Source organism: Chrysochloris asiatica, unplaced genomic scaffold, assembly GCF_000296735.1.
Source record: "Chrysochloris asiatica unplaced genomic scaffold, ChrAsi1.0 scaffold00016, whole genome shotgun sequence".
Lineage (NCBI taxonomy): Eukaryota > Metazoa > Chordata > Mammalia > Afrosoricida > Chrysochloridae > Chrysochloris > Chrysochloris asiatica.
The window spans coordinates 6,499,638-6,512,743 of record NW_006408534.1 but is presented as its reverse complement, the minus strand read 5'-3'; the positions used below and the strand labels follow the sequence as shown (position 1 = coordinate 6,512,743).

General features: G+C 42.9%; 1 protein-coding gene across 1 annotated transcript in view; it reads right to left on the bottom strand.

Moving 5' to 3' along the window:
• CAPN13 (calpain 13) overlaps nt 1-13,106 on the bottom strand; it is an 88,324-nt gene that overhangs the window by 45,905 nt on the left and 29,313 nt on the right. Inside the window, exon 4 of the mRNA XM_006835280.1 lies at nt 5,229-5,368. Coding sequence (XP_006835343.1) covers nt 5,229-5,368 — 140 coding nt within the window. The remainder of the gene's footprint in view (nt 1-5,228; nt 5,369-13,106) is intronic.

Sequence of the window (13,106 nt, the reverse complement as noted above, 5' to 3'; positions counted from 1 at the left end):
GCTAAGACAGAACAAAGGGACAATTCCATAGAAACTTTCATGTGACAGACTTATCTTAACTTGCTATAAAACAGGTTCAAAATCTTACCTTTTTGTCTCTTCCTATCTCTGACCAAGGGTCATAATTAGTACTAGACTCTTTTATCTGGGGTGCTTCCTTGTTAAGTGCTGTCGAATCGGTTCCAACTCATAGCGATCCTGAACAGGGTTTCCAAGGAGTAGCTGGTGAGTTTGAGCCTCTGATCTTGTGATTCAAACCAAACTTGTAGTCTAGTGCTTTATCCCACAATGCCATAGCAGGACACCCTACAAGGCTCTTAGTCAACTGCAAAGCCTCCCTTTGATCATGATTCTGCCCAGTTGGCCTGAATGCCTGTCTGACTCTTGATTGCCCAAGTGTATTCTGGCTCCTGTTCCTAAACCAAGAGGGTTTTATGCTAAGGTAAGGAAACCTGGCGGTGCAATAGCTAAAGCACTTGATTATTAACCAAAAGGTTGGTGGTTTGAACCAGCCACTCCATGGGAGAAAGATGAGGCAATCTGCTTCTGTAAAGATGTACAATCGCAGAAGCCCCATGAAGCAGTTGTGCCCTGTCCTATCAGGTGGCTAGGAGGTGGAATCCACTTAACTGCAGTGGGAGTTGGAGTTTGTGCTCAGGTACTGGTGGCTCTCAGAGATGGGGGTTCTAGAACTCATTGCAAAGCCCATCAGTGAGATGTGCTCTTCTGCTCACTCAAACAGCCATTCCTTGTAACATGCTCAGTGGCCTCTCTGCCTTCACAGAGGTCCACTCCAGAGAACAGCTGCTGGACTTTGTCCCCGTCACTTCATTGTCTTTGGTCCTGATATCTTACATCCCACACCATTTTGCAGTCATTACAGAGCTACCCAACATCTGGCAGGGCACGTTCCCTCTTCAGTCTGCAGCTTTCCCCTCCGCGTCGCCCTGAAGCCTTCTTGTTGCCCACAAAAGTCTGTCCCAGCAGCAGAAAGGTGTTTTGACAAAGAGCCATCTCTCTGCTTTACAAACATGAGCTCAGGAATCCCGCTGATGTATCAAGAACATAGTAACTATTCTTAGCCCCCTTACTGACAGGAAAGAGAAAGGAAATAAGGGAGAGAAAGAGTCATATTTGCCACATCTGTCACTACTCCTTGTCACCGAACCCAGGGATTCTGAGATAGCTTTTCCACATCATTTTTGGGAAATGTCTCTTTGCCCAGCAACAAGATGAAGAAGGGAAGAACTCGGGTCTCTAAATCAGAGCCAGAAAAGATGCTGATATGCTATGATTCTCCACTGCAGATGTTCTTTAAAGGATTATGTGCTGCTCACATCTTGTCTCCCCAATTTCCTCTATTTATGACCTCTGTGGGGGACTCTTTCTACACAGATTTTTGCTACTTTTGACTGGATCTGACCAATTCATTATCAGACTCCCTGGCTACCAGGGTAAGTGCAAGTTTGGAGTCTATTGAGCTATTGCTTACGTCCTTGGGGAAGGAGAGTCCTCTCCATATGAAGGGGTGGGCTCTTAACATCTGTGCCATGGACCAGCCTCTGAGATTCACAGAAAGCAGAGTCCAATCCTTTCCCTCTGGGACAGACAGCATCAAGGGATGGTGGAAAGCACCTGACGAGACAAAACAGTTCTCCCCTGAGCCTGGCCTCCAATGCTGTGTGACCTTGGGCAGGTCATTTCACCTCTCTAGGTCTCAGATTCTCATCTTTCAAGAAGGTAAAAGAGTTCCTCCCCATTCTTAAGTGCTTTCATTCTATTTGACTCTAACCTCCATATTCTATAAGTTTCCTCTGTGAATGTTGGGGGGCAGAGGGGAAGCTTTTAAACAGCTTAATAGTTTGAAACATTTTATCCTCCACTAGGTTCCTTTAGGGGATGGAATGTGAAGTTGGAGCCCACTTTTCCATTTCTGTTCAGGCCGAATGATTGCTTTAAGTCAGCGGTTAACAAAATGGGGTCAAAGTCATCATTTCATTCCGCAAGCTTTCTAATTCACCAAGTGAACTGCCACGCTATAGCCTGCCATGTAAGGAAACATCGAGGCCCTGAAGTGGTGAAGGCTGAATCCGTACTGGAAAGATAATAGTAGTATTTGTGTAAGTAGCTTAGATGTGAATTAACCTCCCCAAACATATGGACTGGTTCATCAGCCTAAGCAAGCTATTATGTGGGCTTCCTTCTCCAGTGCTAATGAACAGTTCTTCCTGACACAACAACTTCAGTTTCAGTTTCTCACAAGTTAGCTCAGAAGAAATACCGGTGTGTGTGTGTGTGGGTGGGGGGGGATAAGGGGAAGGCGTGGGAGACACATCTTGAGACAGCTCACTGTTTAGATTGTGACATCCAGAAGGACAGAGTAAGGTCTCAGGAGGAGAAAGGGTATTCAAGTGGTTTGAACTCTATTACTAACCTAAGGTTGGCAGTTTGAACCCAATCAATGGTACTGTGCAAGAATGGCCTGGTAATCTGCTTCTTTAAAGATTACAACCAAAGAAACTTTTGGAACACTTACTCTGTAACTCGTGGGGTTGCCTTGAGTTCACTGACTGCACAGCAATGAGCCCAGCGCTGAACTTGGCAGGTGCTGGCATTTGTTTAAGTGCTGCCCACTCACTGGTCAGGTGACTAAAGACCTGCAGCAGATCCAGGTTAGCTACTGACACCAGCGGTCACAACACTTCTCAGAGCCTCAGTGTCGCCATTGGTGAATGACGGGTTAATTAGAGTCAAGGGGAAACTTGCTGATTTTCTCCACTGATTTTCTCTTCCAGGGTATGGTCTTCTGTCCTTTGGATTCCTGGCATTGATTTCTAGCTCTGATATGTTCTCCCCAGGGTCTGCCTCACACACAGCCCTTTCTGAGGGAAAATGCTCTCCCACAGCTTCTGTTGACATGGGGGAGTGGGAGCAGCAAACTCAGAGAGCCATGTTTATAATCACTTGACCTGGGTCACAACTGACTCGACCAATGAGAAAATGAGGATGCTGTCATGAGGGACCAGTCCCTGGAGAAGGACAACAACAATAACTTGGCAGTACCTAACAGCAATGAGCACAGAACTGGCTGGAGCCTGTTGTTGTTGTGAAGTGCCATCGAGCTGGTTCCAACTCATAGCAACCCTATATAGGGTTTCAGAGGTGCAGCTGGTGGGTTTGAACGGCCAACCTGTGTGTGGTTCACAGTCCAGTGCTGATCCTACAGTGCCATACCAGGAGCCCAGGTGGAAGCTAGCAGAAATTAAAATCACACATGTACATAAAAGGGGCTATGGGATTAAGTTGAGGAGTCAAAAGAAAGCGTTCTGAGGAAGACAACACTAAAAAGATGCAGAGAAAAAGAGGTAGAGCAGCTGCCTGGTGACAAGAAGAACAGCAAATGGTCACAGAGGAAAGCAGAGGGCAGCTCAGCGATGGTAGTGACAAAACAAAAGCTAGAACCTTTCTCCACTTTCCTTCTCTCTGATGTCCTGACTGAATGGCATCCCTACTCTTGGACTTCTACAAGACTCCATCTCCTCTTTGCCCTCTGTGCATCGTTGCTTTTTCTTCCCGTGCTATCATCACTGCAAGCTTCTTGTTTTGCATTTCATGTCATCCATATGTGTAGTTAGCCCCGCTCTCATTTCCCTCGGCCCACAGACAGCCATTTCAGGGGGTTTTGTTCAATGTACACCTTTCTGTTTGCATGTGTTTTTGTAAAATGAGCATTACAGTGTTTGTGGCTATCATTTGCATAAATGATTTTGTGTTTAATTTCTCCCTGTTCTAGACTCCCTTTGCTCAGCATCCTGCCTCTGAGGACCTCCCCCATGGCTGTGTGCAGATCTGATCTGTGGCCTCTCACTGCTGTGTGGTGTTTCACGGAGGGCAGCCACTTGTCTTACCTGTCCACACAGCAGTGGGCACTGACTACACTGCCATGGTTTTGCCATGTATATCCTCAGACACAACCCTTAATGCCCTGCATGGGAATCTCTTCAGAGCTTATATCCAAGAGTACCCCTTGTTGGGTCTGAGGTCTGACTATCTTTAACTTGACTAACTTTTGTCACATTGTCCTTCAAAATGACTGCATCTGTCTATACTCCACCAGCATGTGCAGGTCAACACTTGGCATTATCAGCTACTGCTTTTGTCTGCATTCCTCTAATTATGTATTTGAGTTTCTCTTCATAAGTTCTGTGTGTCCTACAACAGTACCATCTTCTGTACACGCACATATACACATGCATGCATATACATCCTTGCACACACGCACTTGAATCATTTGAGTATGTCTCCATCCCAGTGCAAAGAACAGTGCCTGGCACACAGTTAAATGCTCAATAAACATCTTTTGAATAAAAGCAACCCAAAAGGTCTAACAAATATAAACTGGCATATCTATTAGTCTTAGAGCTTAGAGTCCTGGTGTGGTGCTGTAGGATAAAGCACTGGACCACAAAGTCGGTTTGAAATGCAAGATCGACAGTTCAAACCCACCAGCTGCTTCTTGGAAACCCTGTACGAGGTCGCTATGAGTCGAAATTGACTCTACAGCACCTAACAGCAACAACAGAGCTTAATAGCACCAAAAGACAGTCACTGCATTGTGGTGTTTCGACCATATAATAAGGAGCAACTCTTACTCCTGTCCCAGTTCCCATACATAACTGCCATTTCCCAACTGTCTGGATCCTAGTTTGAACTGCCCTGCCTCTAGGTCTTTGTTTGAACCAGGCCCACTGTTGGGGATAATGCCCACCCCCATAGGTTTTCTTCTCCTACTGAAACTAGAACCAATCATTCAAGGCCTCCCTCAAATGCTACCATCCCTCTAGAGCTTCCGAAGTCAAGATGGTTTGCAGTCTCGTCTGCCCTCATATCAGACTTTGATCATGACATTGTATTTTACTTGGGCCTTCATAACCAGCATTTTCAACAATATCACTGTCAGCGAGAATCTCTGCCCTGCCCTGCCTACCCCTTGCTATGGGCCTCTGGTTCCCTCCTAGTGGCCCAAGGTAGGGCCTTGCACATGATGATAGTTTATGGAGGCTGCCCAGCCAGGTCACAGAGACGCTTGTGCTCCTGAGAATGTTGCTAGTGTTCAACAGAGCTGCTGGAGGCTGTGGGGCCAGACAATGAGGAGCTTCTGTCAGGGCAAGAGGCGAGGATGATCAGGCCAGCAGTGAGGCCCGGCAGAGGGCCAGGTCTGTCCTTACTTGGCATAGGCTTTCTCCAGCAGGCAGGGCCAGAACTCATGGTTGTCTTTGCAAGGACGAATGAAGAGGTAATCATGCTGATCCCACACAGGCAGGCGATCATCAACCACCACGTCCACCCATTGGCCACACTGCCAGAACTGGAAGAGAGATGAGCACATGCCTTAGTAGAGGAGGGTCCAGAGGGGTCCTGAAGCACACCCCACCCCAGGCCAAAAGATAATCACAGTTACCATGTAATCAATACGATGCAACAACTGACTCCAGAATGCAATCCCATCCCAGCTTGCTGGTCAGGGGATGGGCATGTTAGCTCAATGGGCAGATGGAGAGAATGAGTCACAGACCATTGAAGCAGGGAGGATGGAGACTTGAACTGTAGTCTGACTTTGTTGCTAATTAATGCCTCACATTGGTAAGTCCTGATTCCTTTGTGATTATAAAGACACACACATGGAAATCTGCCCGAGGCTCTCCAGTTACATCTTGTACACAAAATGGTGTCATGAAGAGTGAATGCTGCATAACACAAAGGAGAACGGTAATAGGAATGTTGGCTAGAGACAGAAGAGTCCACCAGGGGCTGAGGGTGCATGGAAGGAGGAAGGATTTATGACAGATGATATTATGTGTCAGTTTGTTGAGGCCATTTCAACCACCATTCTGTGAACTAATGTGTGTGGGGGTTTCTTTGGGGGTATAGCCTGCATACAATATATATGGATGTTCTGACAAATCTTCTGCATCTGGCTCATCATCCTCTGACCTCAGGTTCTTGGGACATGAGCCAGCAACCTGCTGCCTGACATATAGACTTGAAATTTGGCAGATTCTACAACTATGTGAACCATTTCCTTGAAATGCATCTTTCTCTTTCTTTCTCTCTCTATGTATATACATACTCACTGGTTTTGTTCCTCTAAAGAACGCAGCTTAAGGTAGCAAGGAAATAGGGAAATCACTCCAGAGAGTGGGAACAGCACAGGCAAATGCCTGGAGGCAGAATGATGAGATGGCTCAGGAGGATGGAGCAGTTACAGCCTCGCTCTCCTCCCAGCAAGCTGGCCCTGCCACTAGAGCAGCAGTAGCAAAACTGGCTGGCTCTGGTATGGCTAAGAGCACAAATGAACCAGATGTTCCTCTCCAAAACAGACCGTTTTAATCTTCAGCATTCAATGCTAAATGGTTCACTAAGGGACATCACCAAATTAGAAATATTCATAACGAAGCCAGCCTCTTGGAGCTTCTCTCCTGGTCTCCCCTGTACTGGAGCAGCAACAGGACTGTCAGCTTTAGGTATGAGCCTTGAAGAAGGTGAACTTCCCCAACAGGTGGGCTCAGAGCAAAGCTGACTGGATGTCATCGATCATGTGCTAGGCAGTGACAGAAAGTCATCCACATGGCTTTTCCCACAGCTGGGTGTCCCAGATGTTGAGCTGTCACATCCAGCTGAGGACATGCTATCAGAATAGCAATGAAGACAGGGACAGAGATGTCAGTGGAGACAAAGCAAAGATGTTTTCACGGTCATTAACATGCTATTGTTCTACAGCTGGTGTCCCTGGGGGTACGTAGAGTTAATGCACTTAACTGCTAACTCAAAGGTTAGAGGTTCTAGTGAACCTAGAGACATTTTGGGAAAAAAGATCTAGTGATCTATTTATTATTATTATTCTTTTTTAAAACTTTTTATTGTGAATTGAGTGAAGGTTTACAGACAAGATGATGAGTTTTACATTCAACAAGTAAAACACTTTGTTTCATCTTAATGATTGCAATCCCCTCCGTGGAACAAGAGCCATCCCACTTCCTTTCTGTTCCCATATTTCCATTCCATCCACCTTTCCATCCTTTTTCGCCTTTGTCCTTAGCTAGTTTGGAGATCTTCTTCTGAAAAAGCAGCCACTGAAAACCCTATGGAGCATAGTTCTATTCTGACACACATGGGATCACCATGAGTTAGGATGAACTCAACAGCAAGCGGTATGTTGTGGTGTGGTACCATGGGTAGGTCCTGGCACAGAAGTGTACTTGCATTCCTATTGCAGTAAAAATAAGGCATGTAGGGGGTAAGGTTGAAAGGCATCAGGGACATGAAACATAGCTGAAGCACTGAGGAAAGCCAATACGATCTCCTAAATCAGGGGCACTTGAAGGACAGACTACTTGGATTTTGTATTTACATGAGGAGTAAAAGGTACAGTGGAAAGTATCCAGTCAGGGAATGTGCACTGATTTAATAAGGTTTACTATTTTCGCCAAGTGTACTCTAAGCAACTGATGTTATTAAGCAAGACACACTTTTCTGTGGGTCAGTTTCTTCCTTTCTCAGGTGGTGATAGGTAGAAGAACCATCCTTACAGAGTAGACACTGGATTAGATGAGATTGTGAAAGTGAGACTGTTGTGAAAGGAGGGACTGCTCTTCACGAGACTTTTTGTTCAACACCTAGGATAGTGCTGGGCACACAGTTACCATGTTCAGCACCTAGGATAGTGCTCAGCACAGTTACCATGTTAAGTGTCTTTGAGTCAGCTCCAACTCATAGTGACCTTGTATAGGGTTTCCAAACAGTGACCGGTGGGTCTGAAACTCCAACCCTACAGTTAGCAGTGCAGTGCTTTATCCTATAGCACCACATGAGGATTTCACCTAGTAGGTCGTAAGAATGAATGAGTCTTGGATTCAGCGAGCTCCTGTGGGTGGTCCCCCTTAGAAATCACTCTCACTCCTAGCCAGCCTCCAACAGACTAAACCTGCTCTCTCTGTATGAAGGGAACATGTGATAAGACAACTGTTCCTAAAGAGGGTACAAATGACATCGTTGATGGTGACCTGCATTTCCTGGTCAACCTCTCTGGGTGAAAAGGACAGATGTCTACACAACGTCTATGCCCCTCAAACATCACACTGGTGCTAATTTTACCCATCATGAGAAGTGCTTTGGGCAAAACATCCAAGTTGCCTCAGACACAGCATCCTTAACAGATAGAGTAGATATGAAGGGACTGCAGCACTCAGCAATGATGCTGCTCTGAGTAGGCTGTGTGACCTTCTTCACTACCTAGAAGGCTGAAGTGAGACTGCCGGGGCCTCAGGGAGTTCTAAGCATCTAAATAACTACCACAAACACTTGGTGCCCTGGTAAAACCTAGACAGAATTGAACTTTCAATCCTCTCACGTGTTCTAGAGATATTTCTGAACTCCAAGGAGAGACAGCCTCTTATAAAATTGAAATTTGAAAGAACATGTTGTTTATAAAGCCAAGAGATGAGATTAGCATTGACTTTTCCAATGTAACATTGGAAGGTGAAAAACTTGACAAAACACTGGTTACACACTTCTGAGGTGAAAGAATGTGAGCAAGAATCCCAATTCTAACCAAAATACCATTCTTAAGTGAAAGCAAAAGGAAAAACCTTCATGTATTCTTCTATTCTGTGAAATTTATTCAAGAAAATATGGTACTATAGAATAAGTACTGTACTGCTAAGCACAAGGTCAGCAGTTCAAACCCATCTGCCACTCCATGGGAGAAAGAAGAGGCTTTCTGCCCATTTAGAGAGTTACAGCCTCAGAAACCCTACATAAGGTCACTATGAGTAGAAATCAACTTGTTGTCTCTGGGTTTGGTTTGAATAAGGATTACTTAAAAACAAAAGTCTCAAAATAGGGGAAAAGTAAGGGTAAAAGAAACAATGGTGAGAAATGATTTTTAAATATGCTTTTAAAAATAAGAAACATATCTATTACACAGTAAAAGTGAAGTGGATAAGAAAGGAACAAGCAACGAAAAGCATGCCAGGAAAATGTACATCCCAGGAACTTCCAGAGGCCATATGAATATCAGATAAAGAGAATTCAAGACCAGGGGCATCAGTATAAAAGAGGGATACTATGTAATTTTCACTCCACCAAGAGAACTTCTCAATTGCAAAACTTTGTCAAGTTTCTTTCTGGTTGTTCTATCCATTTTTGAAAGCGGTATATTAAAATCACCCACTATTATTGTAGATTCATCTATTTCTTTATTCAAACCTATTAGACTTTGCTTTATATATTTTGAAGTTCTTTCACTGGGAGCATAGATATTTATTATGGTTATTTCATCTTGTTCAGTTGTCCCTTTAATCACGACATAATGTCCATCTTTATCTATTATGCTGTTTTTTTGCCTTCAAGTTTATCAGAGATCAGTACTGCCACTACTGTTCATTTTTTATTACAATTAGCTTAGTATATTTTCTTCCATCCTTTGAATTTTAATCTATTTTTGTCTCTGTGTGAGAGATGTGTCTCTTGCAGACAGCATATTGAAGGATCTTGTTTTCTTATCCATTCTGCCACCCTCTGTCTCTTAACAGGTGCATTTAATCCACTTACATTCAGTGTAATTATTGATAGGTATTGATTAATTGCTGCCATTATGTTTGTTTTTTTGTGGTGTTGCTGCTTCCTCTGTTCTATGTGTCTTCCTTTGTTGAATTCATGATTTTTGTGTTCTTTCTTGTGAGTTTCCTCATAGTTTCAATGTTTCCATGTTCTTCTTGGATTTTCATTCTCTCGGTATGTTGTGAGGTTGCCTTATAGTCCATTAACTTTTCTTCCCATTTAGTGCTGTCTATTTTATCCTGTGATCGACCTTACCCTTACCTTCTCACCATCTGGATCTCTGTTCCTATGTGTTTACCTTCTTTTACATTATACTTGTTTTGATCATAGATTGACCTTCCAGATTCTTTGAGTTTGTTCTTATAGTTTTTTTCCATTCTCGACTCTTCGTTCTGTTGACTTAATTCTGGGAGGTGCTGTCACGTATGTCAATCTCTGGTTGTTGTCTGTTCTTGTTGGTTCTCAGTCCACAGAACTCCCTTTAGGATGTTTTGTAGCACAGGGTTGGCTTTGGCAAAATCCCTTAGCTTCTGTTTATCCTGGAATGTTTTGATTACACCATCATATTTGATTGATAGCTTTGCTGGATAAAGGATTCTTGGTTGGCAACTTTTTTGTTTCAGGGTTTTATATATGTCTCCCCACTGCTTTCTTGCTTGCATGGTTTCTGCTTAGAGATAGATCCAAACTTAATCTGACTTGCTTGCCTTTGTATGTGGCACTTCTGTTTTCCCTGGCTGCTTTCAGAAGTGTCTCCTTATCTTTGATTTTGGAGAGCTTGATTATGATATGTCTTGGTGATTTTCTTTTTGGGTCTATCCTTCCTGGGGTTTTTTGAGCTTTTTGATGTTTATCTTTTCACTTTTCAGGATGTTAGAGAAATTTTCTTCTGTCAGTTCTTCAACTTCTTCCTCTGTGGACTTCTGTGATTCTTCTTGTTCTGGAATGCCGATAATTCTTAAGTTATTCCTCTGCATGTTGTCCAACATGAATCTTAGACCTTCTTCAGATTTTTAAAATCCTTTTTTGTGTTTGTTCTTCTATCTTAGTGATACTGAGAGATTTGTCTTCCAAATCACTGGTTCTGCCTTCCATCTCATCTATTCTACTTCTTTGCCCTTTCAGAGTGATGTCTATTTCTGATATTCTGTTATTGATCATTTGAGCCTCTTTCTGTAGGTTTTGAATTGTTTCCAATGCTGTATCTACCTTTTTTAATTGTTCCTGTAGCACTTTCCTGACTTCTTCCCTATTTTTCTCAACTCCATTGTAAAGTGTTTTGAAACATTTTATAATAATTTTTATGAATTCCTTTTCAGGCATTTCCAAAGCCTGCTGTTCTTACAGAATGGAGTCCAGGTCTACCTCTAGGTCATTTGTCTCAGACATTTTATCTTGTTTCTGGACATGTGCTGATTTGGTCATCTGCTTTTGCTTCTTGGACATGTTTAGTTTATCTGTGGCCTTAATACTTAAGTGAGTATGTTTTTTGATATTTTTTTATGCTTTCTGATTGCTTCTAGGGAGTTGTGATCAGGATGTTGGCTTCCCTTTTCATTATTCTTATTGCTTAACTCAGAGTAACTTTCACAGGTGTTGTCTGTTTCCCTGGTATATGGCAGTTGGTATTCTGGGTTTTGGTGTTTTATAGAGTGTGATTGTAGCTTGGCTATATGGCAGCAGTTGCTGACTCTTCTTGAATAATATATGGAGTGAAAGAGTCCTCCAAACATAGAAGGGGGATCATACAACAGCAAAACAACACCAGTGGGGGGAAAAAACCCAAGAGAAAACAAACAAACAAGAAACAGCAACAATAAAAACTAGACTGAGTATTGCAATCTATAATCACAGAAAAGGGAAAGGAAGGAGAGAAAAAAAAATCTATAGCCTAATATGAGTATGACTTTAATGCCTCTCTTCAGCTTCTTGCTTTCAAAGCTGCCTGAGAGATTTCAAGGTGCCAATGTTGGTTGTTATGTTATATCTCAGGCTTTAATTTACTTTTCAGCCTGTTTTGTTTATAAACTCTCTTTCCCTCTCTACAGCCCTGCCCTTCCCTTTCCCATATTAAAAAACAAAACAGAGCTTAATAGGACTCAACCATCTTGAGATTTGCACTGCAAATAGGCAGAGTCAAAAATAGTGGACGATCCTTCTCCCATTAGCTCCCCAGTATGTATCTGCCCACCTATATGTTAGTGGCTAGAGGAGGGGCCTGAAAGAGGGGTCACTCCCACACCATGCTGGAGGCTTCTACATGCACACACACTGATGGAGTAGCATGGGAAAGTTGACCAAAGTTGCAACTGTGCTTCAAAGTGGTGATTTCTGTCTATGTGTCTATATTACTTCTGCTTTTGGTCCTTTTGATCACACATCTTTACTGGAGGTGGGAGCATTTCCTCCCTACGTCACCTAAGAAGAGACAGGAATTGTGGCCATATAGCCAATCTATAAGAATACACCATAACACTCCACCACTGAGACAAGACTTAACAACACCTGCTACACATTACAGGCAATAAGGGAAGCCTATCTCCTGATCATATTAATAATAATAAAATAATAATAATCATGATGAATAAGAAACAACAAACCTTATCAAAACACATCCAAAAACAGAAGAGAGCAGCTGATGCAAATGAACTGGCGAGAGAGAAAGGCTTTATAGAGGCGGAGGAGCAGGTTCTGGATATGCTCGAGAGGGAATTAAGAAGAAAGATATGGAAACAAATTCAAATGCTCCAAAAAGGGGTAGAAGAAAATAAGGAAGAAGTAAGGAAAGTACTGCAGGAACAATAATATATGATTGACACAGCATTGGAAACATTCAAAACCTGCAAAAAGATGTCCAGATGATCAATAATAAGATTATCAGAAATGAATAATAGGCTGAAAGGGGAAAGGAGCAGACTAGAAGAGATGGAAGCCAGAACTAGCAAGCTGGAAGACAAATCTCTCTTTACTGCCAATATAGAAGAGCAAGCAGCTAAAAAGATAAAACAATCTAAAGAGAATCTAAGATTCATGCTGGATAACATGAAGAGGAATAATGTAAGAATTAGTGGCATTCAGGAACAAGAAGAATCAGAGAAGTCCACAGAGGAGATAATTGAAGAGCTTCTGGAAGAAAATTTCCCTAACATCTTGAAAGATGAGAAGATAAAGAAGCCCATCACACCCCAGGAAGGATACACCCTAAAAGAAAGTCTCCAAGACATGTAATAATCAAGCTCTCCAAAATCAAAGACAAGGAAAGAATACTAACAGTGGCAAGGGAGAAGAGAAATATAACTTATAAAGGCAAGCAAATTAGATTAAGCTCTGACTATTCAGAACAATCGGGCTGCGAACCTTAAGGTCAGTGGTTCGAAACTACCAGTTGCTCCGTGGGAGAAAGATGAGGCTTTCTACTCCCGTAAAGATTTACACCCTCGGAAACCCTGAACAGGGTCGCTATGGGTCGGAACTGACTCGACGGC